The sequence below is a fragment of the Hyposmocoma kahamanoa genome, unplaced genomic scaffold (assembly GCF_003589595.1).
Source record: "Hyposmocoma kahamanoa isolate Upper Pololo Valley unplaced genomic scaffold, ASM358959v1 168, whole genome shotgun sequence".
NCBI lineage: Eukaryota > Metazoa > Arthropoda > Insecta > Lepidoptera > Cosmopterigidae > Hyposmocoma > Hyposmocoma kahamanoa.
Window position 1 is genome coordinate 2,818,856 of NW_020653608.1, and position 25,024 is coordinate 2,843,879.

The window sequence follows — 25,024 nt, forward strand, 5'->3', positions numbered from 1 at the left end:
GCAATCCTGACTTGAGCATTGAGTAGAGTTCTAGAATACGACCCTAAGGATCGTATTCTAGAACTCAAGCACTAGAAATCATACTCAAGTGCTTGCCATTAGGGTCGTATTTAAGAGCAGTTGGTACTTCCACACCACAAGGTACCAGACGTCAACTTTAAATATAGGTTGAAACTCATTGATTACTTCTAACATTAACATAGTGTCACCAAATGCACAACAAATAATCAATTTACTTAATTTTATAAGGCAAAGAAAAGTTTTTTTTTCCATAGACTGATTAATGTTGAATCTAATTAAAATAAATAAACGATTTAAGGTCATCTAATTTTATAATTAGTTTTACATTTTACATTCTGTTTACATTTACAGCAAACGTAATAGATATTTTTAAGCGGTGTATTTCCAGTAAGTAATGAAAACTCGAAATGTGGGGAATTTGTGGGGAATATGAACTTTGATCTCCCCAAATTTGGGGATTTTAACCGTGATTTTTGGGGATTTTGAACAATTGCCATTGGCAACGCTGTTCACCATTTATATCTGCCGTCCGCTAAATAAAACGCGGTTAGGTGACAAAATATTTTTTTGAGATATGAGATATCATAAAAAACCATAACCCAGTTTTAGAATATTGAAATTGTTTAATGATATTTCAGCTATGCATCGCTAGGGTAAATTCCAATAAGTCGAACACGTTACCAATTTTAACTGTCAACCGTGACCATGGGACCTGTAAAGGGCCCGAAACGTCGGCTTGTTTGAAAAAACAAATATACGCGATTTAAATCCGGAAAAATAGTTTCATTTCCTATGTGTAACAATCGCGAAAACCTAAGAACTCGATAATTTTAACTGTCTTTAGAAGAGAATTTTGTGCTATTTAAAACGGATATTTGACCATTTGTCAATTAACCGCATTTTAGTTATTTATTTTTTTCTATCCTCTAAGGTGGACGACAGTTATTTATTTACCACAGAAAATGAAATATTGGACTTACCACCACCACGCCCCGTCATAGCAGTTCCCAACAACGCTTAGTTAAGACGCACACGAAAAGAAAAATTATTAGGGCGACAAAAATGTAACTCCTTCTAGTAACGTGACAACATCGTATGAGTAAAACGGGAAAAATGTCATTTTAATTTTAATCTTATTAGCATTGACTTACAAATAAAAAGTCAATGCTTATTAGAGACAGAACGGACAGGGAGCGAGCGTAAGTGAAATTGAGAATATTGTCTAGTTTCAATTTTTTAAATAATATTGTTATTGTTCATTACATGTAAATTAGTTGTACGTAGTCATAGTTATATAATTTTATAAATTAATTTGTTAAATGTTATTGGAATCATTTTAACTTCGTTGTTTAGAGTGACGGTGGTGTTATTGAACTGGTTATCTTATAAAAACAATGTGTCAACAAGGCCAGGCTGGAAATCAGTACCGCGTAGCACGCACACAGTAGTAGTAGTTAGTAGCAGTAGAGCTCCTTGTGAAAGAGTTCGTCCGGGGTAGCACTGCCACCTTATCTATTTCTGCCGCCAAGCAGTAATGTCAGCATTACTGTCGGTTTTGAAGGGTAAGGGTGCTGGTGAAATTACAGGCACATGGGCCTTGTCAACGTATGTCTCAGGGTGACGGGCGCTGTGGAAGTGCCCCTCAGATCTTCAATTTACAGTTCTGAGTGGCAGCTTACCTTCTGGCGCACGACTTGTTTGTCTCGTCACTTGATGTTATAAAAAAAAACACAGCTACAAGGATTAAACTGAGCCTGTTCCACGCACTGTTGTTGTTCCGCTAGTATTGTTATAATTATGTTCAGTTTCGTATTATTGTGTGTGGTAAATAAATGATTTAATTTGGTATGAGGTGCTCATAGAACGCCACGCTCACAACAGGGTGGATCAAAGTTTTAAATAGATATGAGCGGCTGTGAGATATAATCAATTAAAAATATAAAATTAGAAGTATAGCCACTAGAAGATTAAACCAAGGTCCGATAGCAAAATTTGTTTGGGTGTATTCGATCAAATTGTGGCTTTAATAAAAATCCAACAGTCGCTCAGTTTATAGCTGGCTTCAAAACGGCAATAATGTCCAATTTAAGAAACACAAATAAACAAAAAAATTGTAAATGATTTAAAATTGTGAAAATTTTAAATATTTTTTTCTACATAGAACATATTTCAATGTAATAAACATTTTGATATTTCGGGGCAAGATATCATTTGGACTCTATATGACAATTTTGTGGAAGAAGTATGCGGATATATTTATAAAAGAATTAATAGAGAGTGATAATTGTAAGAAGGCTATGGTTGCAGGGGAAAAGAATATTCAGATAGCAAGCATAGCCTTCAGTGCGTTGGTATTAAATTTACAGCTTGTATCCAAAACTGTGCAGAGCTTATCCACAATTACCTACAAGAATATAGTCCAAGTGAACATTCAAAAGATATTTTCAAGCTTCTGGACTGCAAAGGACTTGGCATCAACATCAATGGCGAGTACTTAACACACCTTCGATTTGTTTATTTATTTATTTATTTATTGCATATCACACATGAAGCTTACAGATAGTACTTACAATATAGGGCAGTTAATATGTGACGCCCTGCAAGGGCACAGCAACTGTGGAAGACAGTCTCACATTGACATTATTAATACAGCAATTTAATTGTATATACAATACAATTTATTAACGTTATGAGTTATCAATCAAATGTTAGAACTAAATAATCATTTTATCAATTCGTCAAAAGATATACATTTTTCTAATTGTATTAAATAACAAATGTCAATTAAACATTATAGGTAATTAGAATCTTTAATTAATTATTTTAAATGTAAAGTCATTGTAGCAAATCGTCAAAAAATTCTTTTAAATTATTTACGAATAAGGAATATTTTTAATACTTTGCAAAACTCTGTAAATTTTTGGAGATTTTTAATACTATTAGGGATATGATTATAAATTTTTATTAACATAGTGTGTGGGCCAGACAGACCAACTATTTTCATTTTGGGGAAGGGGATTTTAAGTTTGTTCATGTTACGGTCATTTCTTTTATTATTCTCTAGAGGTGAATAGAATTGGGGATGCTTTCTAATGAATTTACACGATTCCAGAATGTAGATGGAAGTAAGTGTAAGAATTTGATTTTTAACAAAATAGGGGCGACAAGATTCCATTTGTTTAATGTTGGTTATTATTCTTACACACTTCTTTTGTAGTATGAATACTTCATTTATCCCACAAGAATTCCCCCACAAAATGATACCATACGACAATACCGAGTATGCAAATGCATAGTAAGAAGTAAGGGCACTCTTAGAGTCCGTTACACGTTTGAGATGCAGATGTCCATAAATAAATGAGTTTAATTTGTTAACTACTTTTTGTATTTGTTTCCAATTTAAATTTGTATCCAAATTAATTCCCGGTAGTGAAGCCGAGTTTACTGTTTCTAGCTCAACATTATTGTACTTATATGATATTCGCAGTGCAGTTTTTTGATGTGGTCTAAATTGGATAATTTTTGTTTTATTTAGGTTAAGTTCCAAATTATGCAAATTTAGCCAGTTTACAATTTCATCCAGATTTAAATTTAATTTTGTTTCTAAATCTGTACTATTAAAGCATGGGATTAAGACGGAGATGTCATCAGCAAAAAGAACACAAGAGTCGTCTAGAATATTTGGAAGATTATTTATGTAGATAAGGAACAGAATGCATCCCAAAACGCTACCCTGTGGAATAGAGCCAGTTACAGCAACTCTATCAGATCTAATTTGTGTGATTTTTCCAGTCTCGAAATCGGTGTTTTCTATTTCTACACATTGGAAGCGGCTATTCAGGTATGAACTGAACCAATTGTGGGCTACTCCCCTAATTCCTGCCTGATATAATTTATGTAGTAAAGTCTCAAAACATACTCTTTCATAGGCTTTACTCATATCGAGTAGGAGACCGACAGCAAATTTTTTGTTGGCAATTTCCTGTAATATATTTTTTACATATTTATAAATAGCTAAAGAAGTCGAATGATTCTTTCTAAATCCGTTTTGGTTTTCATGCAAAATTTTAAATTTTTCAAAAAAAGAATATATACGGTTTTTCATAATCAATTCGAATATTTTTGCCGATGATATAGTTCTTATGGCTGAGACCTTGGGAGACCTGAACACAATGCTCGAAGATCTCAGTAGTGTTTCGTTTCCCAAAGAGTGGGTCTTAAGATGAACATGGACAAGACGAAGATCATGTCGAATGTTCATGTTGTACCCGCTCCAGTTAAAATTGGGAGCATTACACTCGAAGTTGTTGACCATTACGTATACCTGGGGCAGACAGTCCAGTGAGGTAAGTCCAACTTAGAGCAAGAGATCTCTCGTCGAATCCAGCTCGGATGGGCAGCGTTCGGGAAACTACAAAAAATCTTTGCGTCCAAATTACCTCAATGTCTCAAGACGAAAGCCTTTGACCAGTGCATGTTGCCAGTGATTACATATGGATCAGAAACGTGGTCCCTCACTATGGGCCTCATAAGAAGGGTCAAGGTCACTCAGCGGGCAATGGAGAGAGCGATGCTCGGTATTTCCCTACGTGATAGAATCAGAAATGCGGAAATCCGTAGGAGAACTAAGGTAACCGACATAGCTCGAAGAATTGCTCAGCTGAAGTGGCAGTGGGCGGGGCACATAGCTAGGAGAACCGATGGCCGTTGGGGCGGAAAGGTTCTTCAATGGTGACCGCGCACCGGACGACGCTCAGTGGGTAGGCCCCCCACCAGGTGGACCAACGATCTGGTGGAGGTCGCGGGAAGCCGACGCATGCGGGCAGCGCAGGACCGATCATCGTGGAGATCGTTTGGGGAGGCCTATGCCCCGCAGTGGGCGTCGTATGGCTGAATGATGAACATTCAAAACTTCATTTAATGAATATTTTAAAAGGGTGTGTAATGAAAGATATAACAACAAATAATCTATTTTCACTTTGTATAACAACATTTGATATAATTATAAAGGGTATAATCACTCCCTGTACGTAATCAACAAAAGCTATAACAATAAAAGGCATAATTTCAATGTGTATAATAAACCTTTAGAATAACAAGCACTAGATACAATGATTAGGTGACATAATGAACAAGTGGTACAAATACTACCAGTATAACGTATTAAATAATACTTATAACACAATATTTCGTTTTACGAATAGTTGAACCGGCCTATATTATGTTGATAAGAATTTTTTTATTTCATTAAATGTACAGTCGCAAAATACAATTGCTTTTTATATCTTTAAGTTCTTTTTGTGTTTTAAAGTATATTTATTAAAACTTTACGCAGAACATTTAATTACACTAATCTAACCTAACCTAAACCCACAGGAGGTCGAACCAGCTAGCAAATGCAAACAAATTCGGTTCTGGCACTCTCCGGCCGCTGTCGCGACACGCTCGCTGTGCTCGCTCGGCTCCTACAGCTTTGTTATATGTCCTCGTGTGGGTTTAGGTTAGTATCTAACCTAAACCTACACGAGGAGATCGCACTAACTAGCAAATGCAAACAAATTCGATTCATTCACCAATGCACCTAAACACCAATGGAATTATATTAATAATAACATTATACTCAGTGAATGTTATATCTGAAGTGTTTATATAAAATGAACATTATGCTATCGGTATATTAGATTGAAAGTTATATCAATCGTCTATTATACGCAGTGACCTTTATATCATGCAAGAATATGTCGAATGTCTGTATACCATAAATTAATTATATCCGTTAAGCGTTATCTAGTCTAAAAATATGTCATTTGTTGTTATATATTACGAACCGCACCCATTTTAAAAACGAAAGTTAACTTTAACTTTTTACAAGCTTGCCCTATCCACCTAATTGAAAATATCGATGACCTTGCCGAATCTGTTTTTTTCATTTGTGCGAAAAGATTTTGTATACTTGCGAACAGAAAATTTTTAAACGAAGCGGTGAAGAAAAGCCTTTCAAATAAAATTTTTCTGCTTTGGTCAGGTATAAAAACGTATAATATTGTCGGTGTTTTGTAGAAATGGCGAAAGAGACATTTCGTCTATTTTTCAAGAGAGCATGTTTAAATTGCGTGCGTGCTTGCGTGCGTGCGTGTATGTGTGCGTGCGTGCGTGTGTGTTAACCTGTTGCCATAGATTAGGAAAGTAGGGTTTTTAAAGCAAGTGTTCTAATAGATCTTCGGTTCCTTCATGCGATTTCGACTGTAGCCATTTTTATATAACTTATTTGCATTCTCTATAACTTTTGGTGGATATTTCTAACTCCTTATTAATTAAATTGTACAATGGACCGATTGTTTGCTGAATTGTCTGTTTGCAAATTTTATTTACTTGTAAGCTAATATTAGTTGTGTTTACTTTAGGTACTTGTACCACAATGTCTTTCCTTCTCCTATTTGAAATATAATATAGTAATGATTGTTTTAAAATATTTACGTCCTGTTTTAAAATTCAATTTGGGTTTTCAGTTTTAATATTGAGTATTAAAACAGGACGTAAATGCTTTAATACAGTTTAGGCAAGCATGTTTTATATTACCATTGTAATATAAAACATGCTCGCCTAAAATCGACGAAATGTCACTTTCGGCCTTTCTACAAAATACCAACGATATATCCAAGTGGATATACTGCAGTGCAAATTCAAATTTGGTGCCATATTAGTTTAATTGCTCACCTACTGGGGCGCTAGTGTATGTACTTAAATTTTTCCATCATAGTCGTAAAATTATGTTTGATGGGTTTGTTATTTTTTACCTACTTATCATTCTTTCCACTCTAGGGTAAACGTATTCTTTGGGGGTACCACCAAGCCCAAGAGTACATGGTACCGCCAATCGCTGTTGCCAGATTATGCGATTTTTCGCCATTCAGGCTACTTTGAGGGGTCGCGCGGCGATTAAAAAAGTGGTGGGCGACTCGGCGACATTTGAAATAAAAAGGGCGATTTTAGGCTACTTAATAAAATGTCTGGGGAATTACAAATTTTATTAGGGATTTTGTGGTGATGGAGTTGTAAAATAACTCATTTGGGAGTTTGATTATTTCGACGTGTAGGGAATTGCTGCCGGAACATTGGGGAATATGAACTTTCTTATTTTCCCAATTCCCCAATATCCGAGCAAGCAGAATTGTAAAATTGTTTTTCTTGATTTTTAGGGATTTTATGGCTTGAGCGAATATCGGCTACTTAACATACATAAATTGGCAAATTAACTTCACAAAATTCTGGCAACTCTGACGCCAAGAGCTGTGAAAGAAAACCAATAAAAAAATAATTAAGCAAAATACGAAGGCACATTAGTTTGCGATTCCTTTTCGAAATAAATGATTGGTTTAGAGAAACTGAATTATTTGTTTGCACTTTGCAGTTTCTACAAAAATTATTTAATAGAGAATGTTTGATTCGATTATTACTTCTGTTTGATAGTTTATTTATCATCTTGCGAACATAAGAAAACTGAATCTTGAAGAAGAAATGAGTAGAGCATACCCAGTTCAAATGAAGAAACTATTAGACATCTTAAGCCAAGACGGAGTTCTAGTTAACGGTAAAGTGGATTACAGCAACACAACAAAGCAAGCATTTTGGAAACATGTGGCAAATAAACTTAATCGTGTTGAGAACGGGGTGCATAAGAACACTTGGCAATGGTGTAAAGTGAGATTTATTATTAATGGTGAACATTCTGAAGTACCTGAATTCTAATTCTAGTAGTAAGTAAATTTATAAGGAAATATTGTTCGAATTACAGGTCTGGGCTGATTGGAAAAGCAAAGTGACAAAAAAAGCAAATATTTTACTTAGAAAAAAGTCCTACAATAACCTAGAAAGGTATATAACTACTCCACTGTCTAATATTGAGCTAAGACTACTTAGATTGGTTGGGTATCCTTTAGAAGAATCTACAGAGGCTTCAAAAAATGGAGAGCAATTGGTAAGCAATCTTAATAAACAATAAAAAAGTATTCACACCAGGGCCCCAGGGGGTCTACCACAACCTCTTAGAATAATATTACTTTAATCTTACATTGACTTTTCGTACCATAACACATTTAAAGTAAGCTTATTTTAATGTTGAAACTATGGTTTTATTGGAAGCTTTATGACTATTCATCACTCAGTTCGTACTATGACACAACTATCACCTTAAAGTAATATTGTTCTTATGTCAAATTTAGCAATCTTAAAATAGTTATACAGATGCAATGGAAAGAAAATTATTTTCGAATTTATTGTCTAAATATTGATTTGTTATGATTAAAAAGTAAGTTGAAAATATCTCTTTAATATTTTGTTTATTTTTTATTTAATAGTATATAGGAAATAATTTCTCAGTAAATAAAAATATGCGATATTTATTTTGTAAAATTATGACAGTGACATCTATATGCTCTTTGGTGACACTAGCAGTTGACACAACTGTAATTCCGAATTCACAACATGGCAATCAAGACTGCTTGTTTTATTTATTTTTCTTCATGAAAATGCAGAAAAATTATTGAAAACAATGTAATTTTAGTAGATTTCATTATTACATACTTTTCCTTTTTTAGTAGTGAAAATTATCTGAATGTAAATAATATTAAGTACGTTAACATTATACTATGATAGGACAATTCGGAACATCAAAAAAGAAAGGGACGGCATTATACATTTAATATAGCGTTATTTCCTTAGACTATGGACACCAAAGGATATGTTATATTGACATATATAAATTAGACGTTATATGTCTAAGATGCATTTAGACGTTGAAACCATAAACCTTTTTGTCTTTGTTTAACTACTGCGTGCCGTCATAAGCCAAAAGACATAGCACTACATTAATTTATGTCAAACACGGGATTCGAAAATATGTAACGTCATCTTAAATGCCAACTGTCCTCATTTTGCCATTTTTGTAGTACCCTTTGGTAACCGTTTCCGGTTGTCAAAGGTAAGTACATCAAATATCAAAACCAATGTTTGGCCAAATGTTTTAGTGAATTATTCGCATGAATTGTAATGAAATGGACAAGAATATGAGAACAATTAAGTATTGATAAAAATGCGTCGCTGCAGCATTACGGGGTGCAGCAGTAGAAAAAGCGAAAATCAACCGAATGTTACATTACACCGGCTGTGTTATTTTTCTTATTTTTCTTTCAGTCACTTCAGCAATAACACATTACTTGGTTGATAGTTTTGCCATGGTACGAATAAGTAATATTATAATATTACTCATATTCGTACCATATAAATTAAGCTTATTAATATTATAATAAGCTTACATTGAAATAAGATTGTTTTTTTTGACAGGTTATGGTAGGCCCCCTGGACTACTCTACTCCATCACCAACTTATAAAGAAAATGTGATATACATAAGTACTTGAATCTTTAACTTTTTGCAAATAAACACTATGTGAGTGGTCTGTGTTGTTAAAAAACCGAAAATTTGCAAAGAACTTACAGGTTGTTAACAAAACTGAGGCACCAGACACAAACAGTGAAGATATGCATGTAGAGTTTCTGGACGAAATATCAGGAGAGGAATACAATGGACCTTACTATGTGGAACCCAAAGACAGCAATGATGTTAATATTGAAAATATTTTTAGTGAGTAACTTTAATTATTTACCTATATTTGGTTTTCGCGATTCTTACACATAGGACATGAAAAAATTTTTTCAGATCTGAATTGTGAAGCCGGGTCGTGACCCCAACTCGCTATCATCGTTACGCCTTATCTCTCTGATGTCTTGCTCATGCAAACTCTTTCATTTCATCCTTATGAAAAGAATTGAGTGGCACGTGGAGAGTCGAGACTTATTATCTCCTCCCTCAGTTGGTTTTAGGAGAGCTTGTTCTAGTCTGGATTGTCTTTCAACAATTGTTTTAGATATAACTTTGGGTTTCTCGCAAGGGGTCCCAACTCTGGCTTACTTTTTACACGTGTCTAACGCTTATAACAATGTTAGTATCTCTTTTCTGGTAGAAAGCCTGAAGGGTATTGGAGTGGGGGGAAAAAATCTGTCGATATATATGGAACTTCTGGACTAATGGAATATTTATACTGGACTAATATTGACTGGACTGACATTGGACTACATATGTATATCAGAGGAGTAAAATTAAGGCCTGTTTATTTAATAGATCCAGAAAAGAATTCAATTTAGAATTAGACATAACTGGTGTAGTAATAAATAACCATAAAAAAAATTAAATATCTGGGCTTATGGCTAGACTTCAAGCTCCTTTGGAACTCTCACATAAATGAGTTGTGTCAAAAGATTTATAAACATCTTAATATTTTAAAAGTACTCGTAGGTAGCTCTTGTGGCGTTCACCTTAAGTTTAAGAGAAGGCTATACATTTCTCTTCTAAGAAGCCGAATCGATTGTGGAAGTTTTCTGTACGCTAACTCAGCGAGCTGTCACTTACGAAAACTAAACCTCTTACAAAATAAAGCCTTACATATCCGTGGGGGTTTCATTAGAACTACACCGATACATGTAATGGAATATGAGTTGGCCATACCACCTTTGGCTGTGCGTAGATACTGGTTGACACATAAATTGGTTATCCACAGTATTTCTCACTAATAAAGTAATTGTACAAAGTATTCAAGATCTTCCCGCAGAATGTAACATAAATAGTTACTGGAATAATAAGGCAAAACCAGCTTTAACTGAAGCTTGTAACAAAAATAACAAATTGGAAAGGCTTTATATGGAAATTTGGATGTCGTACATAGATATAAATAACTGCATAAAAGACAGGATATCCAACCTGATCACTCCCAAGGGACAATGTAACATGGTGTATTTAAATAATTGTGTAAATAGTTTTTTACCTCTTGAATACAGTGGCTACTATAGGATTTTTACTGATGGTTCCAAGGACATCAGTGGTGTTGGCGCGGCCTTTTACGACCCGCAACAAAATGTATCATTAAAACTTAAATTGTGTTATGAAGCATGCATAGTGAGTGTGGAGTTACTTGCCATAGTGGAATCTTATCCTTTGTTAGTACTGTGGATTCAAACAAAATCGTTATTCTAAAAGTGCACTTCAGCACTTGGTTCGATGTGTCTTTCGAGGTACAGGCATGCCGATAGCATATGAGGCATTAAAATTAATGACTAACCTATTGTCCAATAATATTAACATAATACTTCAATGGATACCATCACATATCGGACTTCTAGGAAACGAGATAGCAGACAGACTAGCAAGAGAGGCTATTTCCGAGCCGTTGGAACCGTCAGGTATGCCCTTTGCCACAGAACTTATCCCATTTGTAAGGGACCTAAATATGGATCAATGGGCTAAGAGCTATGATGAGATATCTGTGACAAGGGGTGTATGGTACAAAACTATCCAATTGCGTCCTCCAAGAAAGCCCTGGTTCGAGGAGAGTAGCCTATCCAAGTCACTGTTAATAATTGCTCGAAGACTGCGTTCTGGTCGCATTAAATTAAATAAGTTTTACTATCTCATGAGAAGGGCAGAATCCCTTCAATGCCAATTCTGTAACAAATTGGAGGACATGCTTCATTTAATGGAATGTGATCGGTATGCGGGCTGTCGGGCCCAATATCAATTGAAGGACATTTGTCAGGTGGGAGAGCTAAATTTAATGCTGAGCAACCCGTTGACGAAGAGTGCTGAAGCTCTATACTCCTATGTGAGCTCTTGCTTTCTGATGAGGAGCAATACCTCACGTGGGAGTAGCGACACATAAAATAGGATACTTATTTATAATAATATGTATACATACATTACGAGACTGACATAAACGCCCGAACGTTTCAGACCTCTTAAAACTAAATTTAAAAAAAAGATCTAAATTGTGTATATCTGGTTTGTCAAACAAAGCAACGTTTCGAGTAGTAATAATAATAATAATAATAATAATTCATTTATTCGCTTCAAATAGGGTAGGGTACATTACACATGTTGATGGTAAAAATTAAATCAGAACTTAAACCTATTCGGCCTTCTAAAATAAAAGCATGCAAATACAATAATAAAATAATACATTGGTGGATTGAGATTCGATTTTAAAACAATAATTAGGCAACAAATTGGTAAATTTAAGATAATTGATTTAATTTGATATGTCAGAATCGTGTATGTCATAATTTAATAATAATAATATATATATTTTTTTTAATGATGGGAAAAATGTATGCATCAATTAATTATTCTTTGTGATTCATGAATTCGTCAATAGAGTAAAACAAATGATCAAAGAGCCACATGCGCAATTCCTTTTTAAAATTAGTCAATGGTAGAGGCTTAATGCGATCTGGTATACGATTAAAAATTTTTCCACACATTACATACGAGTTATTTAGAAAACGTTTTGTTTTGGGTATTGTATTTAGTACGACTTTATTGGGCTTCCTTAGGCTTCTGAATGTTACGTCCTTCGCTATTAAGAATTTCGATAGATTTCGTTTCACGAATATACCAACTTCGAAAATGTACAGGCATGGGAGGGGCAATACTCTTTAGCCCGTGACGATGGGACCTGTAAAGCGCTCTAAATGTTGGTTGGTTTGAATAAATAGGTATACCCATTTAAGACTCCTATAACTCTAATTATTTATTACATACTTGTTAGAACTATCCACGGGAGTATAATGTGCTTTCTAAGTTGTCATTAGCCATTGCGAAATATTTACATTTGAGAGAGCAGTTTCATAAGCATTCCACATGTATATCACATTTTAGATGACAAGCCATTTCAACATTTGGATGAGCTTCTGGAGTCAGACCAGTCATCAGATACAGAAACAACAAAAACTAGAAAAGGTAAAATCCTACTAATGTTTTTTTTTGTTTTGGTGTTTAGTTGTTAGAGGTGTTTAGTTATTAGATAATCTATTTATTTTAGAATTTAACATCTCATTATAAATCTACCGGTGGGAGGAAACTTGCTATGGAGTTATAGCAATCCGCAATTTATTATTGATGTATGTATCATCATTGGCACTATATGATACTAAAAAACTGTTACAGTAACAAAAGCGAAAAAGAAATTAATAAGTATAGAGAAATATAAAGTCAAAGCAACAGTAGCATTACAAAAAGAAAAAGCATTGCAGAGGAGAGAAGAACTGCGATTGAAGGCCATAGAATTGAAGTTAAAAGAAGAAGAATTAAGACTGAAGGAAAAGGAAATGAGTAAAGTAAATTATCTGACCAATATTGAAGAGGAAAAGCTGAAATGTTTTCGTGATATCAATATGTCTTTGAAGGAGTGAGTTTCTAGCTTTTGGTACTATTGATAAAGTCTTGGGAAGTAAAGTTTTGTGTCTAGAACATCTGAAATTAATTTTCATTACTAACATACATGTCTACCATTTATTTTCATCTGCTTATTAGTAGTCATTATGCTTTTCGTTATTACAGGTTGCTGGAAAGATCAAGAGCAGACAGTGAACGATTTCACAATCCTCTCTGAAGACAGGGAGAATGTCATGTATTTTGATAGGCTAAGCAGAAAAATAAACATATTATAATAAACTATTTTTAATACTATTTTTCTTACAATATTTAATGTATTTGTATTGCAATATTGTATTAAAAATATTATTTTTATTATTTTTAATACAATCAACATTTTTGATTAGAATACTTAGGAATTAAATTATCGACAGTTTGGAGAAAACAATATTAACATGCCTTATTATAAACACAAATACATTATGTCCTCTCAATTTAATTGCTACTAAAATGGTTATTATCATGTTTTGTTTATGGATTTATTTAAAAAACTGTGATAGGTGGGTATTTAATTTTCAACATTTAAAAGCGTAAGAATGTGTAGTATAATTCAACCGATTTCAAAAACTTTTACTGCCAAATTCCAAAATCCGTGATGATACATGCTGTTTGTACTCACTTTTCTACTTCACATTTGATTGTACATGTGCATTTACCTATTATAATTAGGAATACTGTCTACCATTTCTACAATTCACTGCTCGTCCTTGCTTAAGCCCGTCGCAAAAGAGGAGAGTCTCAGATTACAAAACAATAGGCAGGTGGAGTATACGCAACAAACGAAGTGAAGTGACTTTTCATTTATTGTGTGCGTGAAAACTAGGAGGGGTGCTGTAGGGGTAAGAGTCGGAATGGCGGGTGTACCTTAACGGATCCTGACAAATTTGGTATGAAAAAAATGTACCTAATTTGTACTATTTAGTACCAGTGTTGGGCAAAATTTAATTGTTCAGGCAATTAAAGATTGACAATTAATTAATTGTCAATTGCGACAATATCACTTAACAAATGATTAATTGTTAATTGCGATAACAGCAATTAATCAATTGTTAATCGCGTATATCTACAATTAACAATTTATCAATTTTAAATTTTTACAATATTTTTGATTAACAATTAAAACTGACAATTATGATAAATTTATAGGGTATATAAAAGTTCTTAGGTTTTCGCGATTGTTATACATAGGAATGAAACTATTTTTCCGGATTTAAATCGCGTATATTTGTTTTTTCAAACAAATATACGCGAGTCAACCGTGACCATGGGACCTGTAAAGGGCCCGAAACGTCGGTTTGTTTGAAAAAACAAATATACGCGATTTAAATCCGGAAAAATAGTTTCATTCCTATATATAAAAGTATTGAAATAAATATATATGTATTGTATGTAGCAAGTAAAAGACTAATATCATCATTGCCTCTGTGGTCGAATATAGTATTTGGGGGTGCTTTCGTAACGAATATGGCATTCGTTTCTAAATCCAAGATGGCGGGCATGACTTTTCAAATAATGGCAAGTTGGGTATCGTTTTCGAGGTATTTGGGGGTGCTCATTACGAATATAGCACTTATTTCTAAACCTAAGATGGCGGACACGATTTTTCAAGTAAAAGCAATATGGGTATCATTTTCGAGGTAATTGGGGGTGCTTATTTTTATTTTTATTTATTTATTTATTTCAGGCAACTAGGACCCATAGATACATACCTTACAGACACCTAACATACAGATAATATAACAATAATATAATAAAACAATAACAAATATTAAATAAATACCTTACGGACTAATCATAAATACAATATAACATGATAATATACATATAACACTATTTATTTACACGTATGTACTTCGACGTGTGACGCAACGTGGGTGTCCGGTAGCCGTCCTCGGAAACGCCGGTACATGACACCCTTCGGCCAAAAGTCTTCTCTCATGAAGGTCGACAGGTGTTGAGTTGGTACTCGCACCACAAATGAATTAAAATTCACATTGTGGCGCGACTCCAACCGCTCGACCCTCAGGTTTGCGTTGGCCTTCACTCGCATGTACTCCACAATACCCGCAGACTTGGTGGAGTAATCAGACATCAAAAGACAAAAAAATACTCGGTGACACATGCATGTGAGCCGACTCAAAACTGCTGAAAGAAGCATTTTGCGCCCCGCGACAAGTGTTCACGTTGCAGGCCTCAGGTGACCTACTTACCGAAGCCGCACTACTAAGTAATACAACTTGGGCACGCAACTCACTGATGGTGTTGTCTGAGGCCTCCAATTAACACTGAACTTCAGCAAGGCTTGCTTTTAGGGACGTGATGTCCTTCAGCAGCCTGGTGACGTCGACGTGGTCGAACGTGACAGGGGGCAGCTTATGCAGCTCCTTCGCCACGAATGCAGGCACGTCGTCTGGGTCGGTCTCCTTGAACAACGTAATAATGTCCTGGAGACTCTTCGCTCCTTCATCTCTCCGGCGAGACGGCATCTGCTCGGCTTTGCCAAACGTCCGGAAAAGCAGCGCCTTGCCACTGCAAATCTCTTCTTGTTAATACATACCATAATATGTAGGCCTTACGAATAAACTAAGTGTGTATTCTATTGTCGGTGTTTTATTGTGATTCGTAATATTTCTAATAATATAAACGAAACTTGGTTACGGGAGGGTGAAACAGATCGTGTCCCGGCGGTGCCAGGCTATCGACTGAGGCATGTCACGCGACCACCCGAGCTGCGCTCGCGCGGAGGCGGCGTAGGATTTTACGTTAGTCGAACTATTTCTGCGAGCACCGTGCCTCACCCTCCCTCACCCCGTGTTGAACAGATGTGGCTTCGTCTAGTCTTTTGGAAGCTATGACCGATTAATAATTTTAGGTAATTTCAACACTGATTCTATGAACACGACAGATAGGTATTACAAATGTTTAACTGAATTTCTGACTTTATTTTCACTACGACAAATAGTTAAGGAGCCGACACACTACACTGACCGTAGTCAGACCACGATCGACCTAATATGCAGTAATGCGAAAATACATAGTCTCCACGTGCACTATATACCCGATCTTGGACGACACGCTTTTATTACTGTTCAACTGGACGTTAGGAAAAACAAGCCCTCACCACGTCTCTTGACTTTTAGACTTCTAACTAGCATCGATATACCATTATTTGAGAATGACGTTGCATCTATTGACTGGGACTCCATTAAGTGTGTTCCGACAACACTTGAGATTTTAACGATTGTGGTTAATAAAAGCATCGAGACCAACACTTTTCCGACTGACTGGAAAACAGCACAAGTAATCCCTCTGCAAAAGTATTCTAATCCTTCCACCTTCACTGAACTTCGTCTTATCAGTATACTTCCTTGCATGTCAAAGATAATTGAAAAGGTAATGCGTAGACAGTTTTCGAGATGTCTGGAGCGGGCCAATATTTTACCAGTTTTTCGTAGAGGTCGAGGCACAGCAACAGCACTGCTAGACGTGGTTGATAATATTTTGGCTGCACAGGATGTTGGGAAGAGCACGTTTCTGGCGCTATTGGACTTCTCCAGGGCTTTTGATAGTTTGAGCATACCTCTTATTATCTAAGATGTATTATGGTTTTGACACCAAAACAATTCAATGGTTTGATAGTTATCTTTCGGATCGGGCTCAAATAGTCGCGCTGCGTACGGTAAATGGTGCCACTGTGTATTTTTCTCTTCGCTCTGTGAATAGAGGCGTCCCTCAGGGTTCTATTCTCGGGCCTCTACTGTTCATACTATACACTGCAGACATAATTACTAGTTTGAAAAGTTGTAGCTACCATCTGTATGCAGACGACTTGCAGCTGTATATATCGGGTAAGCCGTCTGATGCCATTGCTTTAGTAAATGACATCAACGCCGATCTCAATAGTGTAGCGGCGTGGTCGAAAGGAATTGTCTTGTATTGAATCCAAGTAAGTCCAAGTACACGGTACTTGGAACAAAAGTGCAAATACGTAATACACAGGAAGCCCTTGCCTCCGACAGTGTTGCGATTATGGGTAAATCAGTAGAACGGGTCGATAAAGTCAGAAACTTGGGAATATTGATGGATATTGAGCTTCGCTTCGAAGAGCACATCCTCAATGTAACGAGTAACTGTTTTTATCAACTTAAATTATTGTATAATATACGTGATTACCTTAGCGTGGATTTGCGTGTCTACCTTTGTGAATCACTGATAATATCTCGACTGAACTATTGTGATGTTGTGTATGGTAGATCTAAGAGGTTAATACAACGTGTACAAAACGCAAGCGCACACTTTTGCTTCCGAGTGCCTCCTAGATCCCATGACACTCCGTATTTGAATGCTGCAAACCTGTTAAATATGACAGCACGTCGTCAGTTGCATCTTTCTGTGTTGCTGTTCGGTGTAGTCAGAACCGAGATGCCCGAGTACCTCTATCGTAAACTTGGTTGGTCTCAGAACTGTTTTAAGCACAAGTTTCGGGCTGTCGTTCCTGCTCACCGCACAGTGATGATTACAACTATCATTTTTGTAATTATATTAGTAACTTTAAGTAGCTATATTCGTTATTTATACCGGGTGGTAAATTTGTAATGCCACCTGGAGGGAAAGTACTCTAAATACTGGAGATAGAAATTTTTACTTAAAGGAAACATTCCTTTATTTTTTAAAAGAAATAAAACTGCATTCATAGATTTTCGAAAATTTCTAGGAACTCGCGGGAATTGAACCCGCTTTAATCTGAAAAAAATGCACCCTGCACTTTTATTGCATCGATCGAAATGAGCTCCATTTTCTTGGATACACAAATTTAATCTTTTAACGAATTCATTTTGAGTAACTTTTAATAACGTGTTGTGATGAATTGTATTACAAATCGTATTCTGAGTCTTCAACTCGTTTACACTCGCATAGGATTTAAGGTAAATTTGATTTTTAACATATCCCCACAAAAAAAAATCTAAAGGGGTGAGATCTGGTGATCTCGCAGGCCATCTGATTGTGCCGTTTGTACCAATCCAGGTATTAAAATGGTTACTAATGCAGGCAGTAGTGACTCTGCTGTTATGGGCTGGAGCGCCATCTTGCTGCAGAATTACTCGATTTCGCTATTCCTCGGATAAAACATTTAATTCATTTCTTAAGAGATCCAGTATTTCAAGATACTTAACAAGTAATCTGATGGACCTTTGAGTAAAAGTGCTTTAACTTGACCCATTGAATTTATAACTCCAGATTTCATGGTTTGTAAGAGAGATTTCATCCTCATAATTGACCCTATCGTGTGTGCACGCGTACGCGCACGCGCACACAACTTGTTATTTTTATGAAGTAAGAATTATCGCGTATTTTGCTCCGTGACCTCACTTAGGGTCCTAACTGAAAATCAGTGCTGGGAACGCATTGCGTTTTCCAGCAAATACTGAGTTAATGACCCTTTTGCCACCACAGGTGGCACCACACAAAGTATTTTTATACGTAGTGTCTTATATTTAATTATTAAATACTCTGTGGTGTAATTTACTTTTCGTTTTGTTTGTGATTTTGTTCCGTAATTATTTATTTGTGCCTCAAGAATGAATGTTTTTTTTAATTATGGCCTATTTTTTTGTTTGTTTTCTGTTTGTTCTTGTATTGTTTTTCTCATTTTTATTGTTTTTTTTCCACTGTGTTGTTTATTTCCTTTGTTTTTTAGGATGGATTGTTTACTTTATTTTATTTTTTCTGTGTGGTGTCATTTGTGGTGTGCAAATAAATGAATTTTCTTTCTTTCTCTTTATTTTACCTTTTAGAATATAACTTTTTGTACATTCGATGTTAAATGTTTGTACTAAGCAGCAAAAGTGTCAAAAGTTCAATAAATAGTTGCAAATTGACACTGAACTTTTGACTCCTTCAAAGCCACGGAAAAAACACCCATCACATATTTCCATTAAAATAATAGAAATAAACTCGCCTTTTAAGCGATGATGTAAAGGTGTACCTACCTACGAGTACATATCGCTTCTGCCGCGGCCATCCGTCCGAGCCAAGGCTTCAGGAAGTATGGTTAAATCAATTGTAGGTAATGTAGGTACCTCACTTAATGTACCAAGTACTCTTTGAATCAATGCCTTCACGTCGTCGCTCGGAGCGTAAGGTTGTCATATTATTATTTTGTTGTAAAACATTATTTGGAAGAAAACCAAGGTATTCATAAAACACCGAGTGAACTACAATTCATTATAACGAACGGCGCGTGCGACAAGGATTCGCGATTATGCGAATGTGTGCGTCCGTAGAAGGCGCGCTGTTGCGTTTGTATGGGGTTGTCACTATTTGCCTCTTATTTTATTATGCTTCAGACTTTTCCATCCTCTAAGGCTTGCTTAGACTATTTCCATCCTCTAAGAAGGCTTCAGATGTGACTCGGTAGGTGTTAGAGACAGAACTCACGAAGCGATTTTGACCCGCGCCCGCCGCGGTTGCGGGACCTCACGATAGCACAGGTTTCTGCGGTCACGTAGCCGCCGCGGTCGCGGAACGGCCCGCAAACTTGGCGGGAGAGGACAGCAAGGCGCGCGGTTATTTACGATCGATTGAGATCGTCAGTTAAGTCTCAGACGTCGCCATGGACTCACATCAAAAACGAGCTATCGAGTTATACTTATTTCATCGAAGAACTAAAAGAAGAAGGCCTAAAAGATTCTGGGTGAACCTCTGATTCAGGAAAGAAATCGTTACGGATATTCGTTATTCATCAACATCCATTTTGTTTGAAAGTTGACACGCGCTGTCAAATCGAAAATCAATCAAAACAACAAAATGGCGTGGTAAGGAAAGACCCAACAGGCGCGATCGGGTGACCGCGTCCGCGCGCGGTTTGCGGCCGCCGCGAGCAACCGTCTCCGCTGCGGGCGTAAAACGCGTCGTGAAATGTGTTACTAAATTTTGCATACATTTCTACATTCTTCGGGTGAAAACCGTTCCATGAGTTTTTAGCCTTAGGGTGCTAAAATATTTTTTTTGTAGAATATGATAACTTAGTTTCTCTGTGACAGACATTTGCGTTAATATCCATAGCACAGAAATTTCAGTTTTTTTCTATTCTCTTTGCATAATACCTATCGCAAAAATGCTTTACCGTCATAGACAAACTTATGTACCTATACTTCTAATATATTTGGTTGCCGTTGCGTAGTACATACACACCTAAGTTAAAATAAATTTTAATTGCTTTCTATTAAATTAATAGTAGAAGATTTTCAACAAATATTGAGCGGTCAATATTAATTAGGCGGATGCTACAGTGGCAGCTCATTTTCAATCCGGCTTTATGAAACATAAACATGTAAAGTAAAAATTACACAACGCGACCGATTACTCGCATTTTAAAATTTAATTTTGAACGTAATCATTCATAGTGGTAGCTGAAATCAAGTACTCAATAATGAACAAAGAAATTTCAGTAGAAAAAGTGGCATCGCACAAATTTGATAAGAAAAACAAATCGTCGGTGTGTTGGATAATCATACACAATACTGTTTATGATGTGACAAAGTTTCTGAAAGAGGTAGGTGTACTACTACTAAAAATGAAATGAATAAATGAGAGAAATAAAACAATCTTTACGATTGTTTGATTTCTTTATAGGTCTGCTTGAACGGTGGGGCACTTTCGGCACAAGCCGTGGGTGCATGATCTCAGGTCTCGTGCAGCTTTGAAGAACCAGCGCGGGTACAGACGGCTTGCTCAATACCGCGATTTGTTGTTGGGAGTGGCGATGAGTAATTGCTGCCTAATTAGTTTTACTTGTTCATTGCCTTCTACTACACTTGTACTTGGGTTCTACTCATTGCTTCTCCCTCCAAGGATCTTCAGCAACAGGATTGTTCAGCGGTATCAAACCGTGTATACCTACCTTCAGGACTACCTACCTATCAGGACCTATTTAAGAATTTTACACACCTATATTTTTTATATTCGTCCATTTGTTATAGCATCCCGGCGGTGCAGATTGTCTGATAAAATACTCTGGACAAAACGCCACACAGGCTTTTGAAAATAAGGGCCATAGTGCTGAAGCCAGGTACTTTTATGACATTATTTGAATTTCAAAATTATTACAATGTATTTGTTGTAACTCCTAGCCGTCCCAATGCTGGGCTTGACTCTACTCAGAAGACCTGCTTTGGGCAATAGTCAATCGTGATTGCAATAAGAAGGTTGGGGACTTGACACCTACCTATTTCAACAATTTTAAACCTTCTCTTATAGGCAAGTTTCCTCGTAATTTTTATTCACTGTTAAAGCTGCTACCTAAAAACTGCACATGATTTTTTTTGGTTTGTACTATCAATGTCTTTCCCAGCATTGAACTCGGAACTCCGCTATAGAAGGCGGGTGATCGCCCAAGGAGCACACTTTATACGCCTTAAAACTATTATATCTATAAACAGTCTTAATATGGTATAGATTTAGATAATAGTTCTCTATAAATGGTTTTAGAAAAAAGAAATTGTTCTTATCTACTTATTTCACTCAAGTCCAAATTTTAAAACCTTCTTAATACCAAACAACTTAATTAAATGTAATCTTTCTTAAGATTTATTCTTATAGTCCTTATTTTAAGTTCATCTGTAGAACAACTGATTATTTTTAGTAAAATTGTTCTATACACATCCAGTAAAGTCTATTAATACTCTAAAAACTAGTGTTCTTAAGTTTATTCTAGATATATTTAATTTATAGACATTCTGTAGTGTTGGTACTTATTGACAAATACGTTATAGCGTCTTCAGTAGATTTTATTTTAAAAAATACTACAATTAGGACAATTAGGGTTTTTACTCTATTGGACGTTGTAAGAGTTCGTGCAAAATGGATAAATGTGAGCCTCGTAATCTCTTGGTCTCCTTATGGATGAACAGCTACGTTTTGAAAAGCATGTGTCAGGCGTGATTAGAAATTGTTTCTATAGATTAAAAGTGTTATATAATATAAGAAATAACCTTAATGAGGTCGTTCGGATCAAATTATGTGAATCACTGGTACTCTCTAAATTTAATTACATGGACATTGTGTATGGGCCACGACTATTACAGAGCACGCAACAAATGATATAACGAGTGCAAAATGCCTGCGCGAGGTTCATCTTTAACATACCACCACACACGCACGTAACCCCTTACATGAACAATGCAAATATTTTAAAAATGAAAGCGCGAAGAGATCTGCATCTAGCTACACTTCTGTTTGGGGTCATAAAATACAGAGTTCCGCCTTATCTAGCCGAGAAGTCGATGTGGGCCCGCGACTTAAAAACTGCCTTCACCAGAGCATCAGCTTGGTCACTGGTCCTGCCGCGCTGTCGCACTACCGCATTCCGCGGTAGTTTCAAATTTGTCACAGCGAAGATATGGAGTGTATTGCTGCCGCCGCCATTACTAGTCTGAAATCAGTGCACACGTTTAAAAGCAAACATAAAAAACACATTTTAGATATCCAAAATAATACAGTTTAAGTTAACCTGAGCACTTACCGCACTGTTTTCGACTAAAGGTATTGGTCCGCGGCAGTAATCGTTCTCTTTGCTTTATTTGCGGAATGGGACATGAGGTGGCGGGTGCGCGAGGATGCGGCGAACGCGCACCCGCTTCGGCGCAGACGTACGGGGAGAAGGCGAAGGCAGTTCGCTGCTCGCTTGATCCCCTAGGGAGGCCAGCGGGCTCTGGGCAGAGACTCCGGAGCCTGCATTGCACGGCCTCACTCGTCTGGGGGGGGACAACTGACCTGCTCCTCCGCTGGCGCGGGAGCCCTCGTGGTGAATGTGCACCGACCCCACAGCGTCGAATCAACCGGCGGGAGGTAAACCCGGGGGGGTTTTAGTGGGGTAGGCCCTCCAGTGTGGAGGGAGAGTCCCCACATAATCCCTGAGTCTCCCTGGGCTTAGGGATATCTATAAAGATTTCCCACCCGTAAAAAAAAAGGCCAAAACTACGTTAGAAAACTCATTTCAAAAATTGGTTCTACCGGTAATGAAACGCGGGAACTTCTCATCCACGCAATAATATTTGCATGTATTATCTACAAATAGCTTAAACACGACCACTCATCCATAAAGTATTAGATTCAACAATAATCTGCAATCAGTCTTTGAAAAAAAAAACATTTTTCTTTGCCTTACAAAATTAAGTAAATTAATTACTTGTTGTGCATTTGGTGACACTATGTTAATGTTAGAAATAATCAATGAGTTTCGACCTATATTTAATATTTAAAGTTGACGAGTGGTAAGTTGTGGTGTGGAAGTACCAACTAACTGCCCTGCTTTGTTTATCAATAGTTGATTTCATTTTGCTTCATACCGGGGACCGGCCTAAGCGGTAATTTTAAGCGGACTGGTAATTTTGCAATTCAGAACCAAGTGCTCTAATCATAATTCTATTTAAGCTGCTTGTTAATAATACGAGGGATGTACGATGTTGAAAAACACGTCGATATAGTTCATCACAGTGTTTCTAACAGTAACGATCAAACTAGCGACGCATCAGCAATTGATAGATTAAACAAAATGATGAAATGTTAGAATCCCCACATTTTCCTCACATAGCGCCAATCCCACAAATTGGCAACACTGGATACAATAGTCGTAATTCGCGCGCGAGCCGGTCCTGGCCGGTCATGTTTGTTGACAAATAAATAAGAAGTGATAAAAACAATTGAAATGTGAAAATTTTATTTCTTCCAAATAAGTTAGGTATGTCATTAAAATATTCCTTATATTTATATGATAGGGAATTTATCCACCTTTCTAGTCATATATAACACATTTCATATAATTATACAGAGTAACGTTTTTTTGCGACAAATGGGATTTTTTAAATTGTTTTTGAAGTACCTAGTGTTTTGAAAAATTTTTTATTGCATAATACGCTCACTATTCCCTATAACTTTTATGAAGGTTTTCTAATACTGTCAAGAGAAAGAATCTCTTAGAAACATCGCGTTTTGTAGACAATTATAAAAGCTTCATAGGAGTGATTATTCTTCTACACTAAAACAAGTAAAAATAATCTTTTCGTATTCTAAAGTATTTCTATAGATAAAGCTATAGACAAAATGCTCCCAACAGTGTTTTGAAAAAAGCTTTAAATTCTTATCGCCATTTTTATTTTTAAAGAATGACTATAAAGTAGCCAAAAAAAATTTCTTTTCTTTTTAAAAATTAAATCAAAGTAGAAATTAGCTTGAAGAAGCCTAGAACTTCTTGGAAATGGTTTGTTTTGTGAGTTATTTTGTATATTTAAGCTTTCTATTAATATTTAAAACAGAAAATCGATAACTGTATTTATATTAAGTTTATATTCATAGTTTCATTTCCTATGTGTAACAATCGCGAAAACCTAAATATAAATATAAATAAATAAATAAATTTCGTTTATTTCTCCTTCCACAAATATTACTTAAAAAGAGATATTAAATCTAAGATGACAATTTCAATTACAAATTACATTTGTGGAAAGCTGGAGCCTAAACTAAATCTATGATTTGTATTTTAGGTTTCCAGGCCTCCCAACTCAGATTTCAGTTAATTACATTTATTGTTCGGTAATATGTAGAACTTGTAGAAAAGAAGATACGCATGAGTGTGTGTGTGTGTGTGTGTGTGTGTGTGTGTGTGTGTGTGTGTGTGTTTGTGT

The 25,024-nt window shown here is 36.0% G+C and overlaps 2 protein-coding genes across 5 annotated transcripts in view; both read left to right on the plus strand.

Annotated features, from left to right (window-relative positions):
- Positions 1 to 13,574, plus strand: part of LOC113225582 — a 15,926-nt gene extending 2,352 nt beyond the window's left edge. The window contains exons 1-6 of one of the 4 annotated variants that reach the window (XM_026457911.1): positions 7,406 to 7,722; positions 7,796 to 7,999; positions 9,509 to 9,662; positions 12,786 to 12,866; positions 13,074 to 13,314; positions 13,467 to 13,574. In XM_026457911.1, coding sequence (XP_026313696.1) covers positions 7,540 to 7,722; positions 7,796 to 7,999; positions 9,509 to 9,662; positions 12,786 to 12,866; positions 13,074 to 13,314; positions 13,467 to 13,518 — 915 coding nt within the window. In that variant the 5' untranslated portion in view covers positions 7,406 to 7,539 and the 3' untranslated portion in view covers positions 13,519 to 13,574. Of the gene's footprint in view, positions 1 to 7,405; positions 7,723 to 7,795; positions 8,000 to 9,508; positions 9,663 to 12,785; positions 12,867 to 13,073; positions 13,315 to 13,466 lie in introns of those variants that run through there. The other 3 variants (XM_026457912.1, XM_026457913.1, XM_026457914.1) reach the window with 3 other exon arrangements.
- A 7,130-nt stretch (positions 13,575 to 20,704) lies between these two features.
- LOC113225627 (cytochrome b5-like) overlaps positions 20,705 to 25,024 on the plus strand; it is a 28,077-nt gene continuing 23,757 nt past the window's right edge. Inside the window, exons 1-2 of the mRNA XM_026457986.1 lie at positions 20,705 to 20,895; positions 21,323 to 21,411. Of these exons, the coding sequence (XP_026313771.1) occupies positions 20,773 to 20,895; positions 21,323 to 21,411 (212 nt within the window). The 5' untranslated portion in view covers positions 20,705 to 20,772. The remainder of the gene's footprint in view (positions 20,896 to 21,322; positions 21,412 to 25,024) is intronic.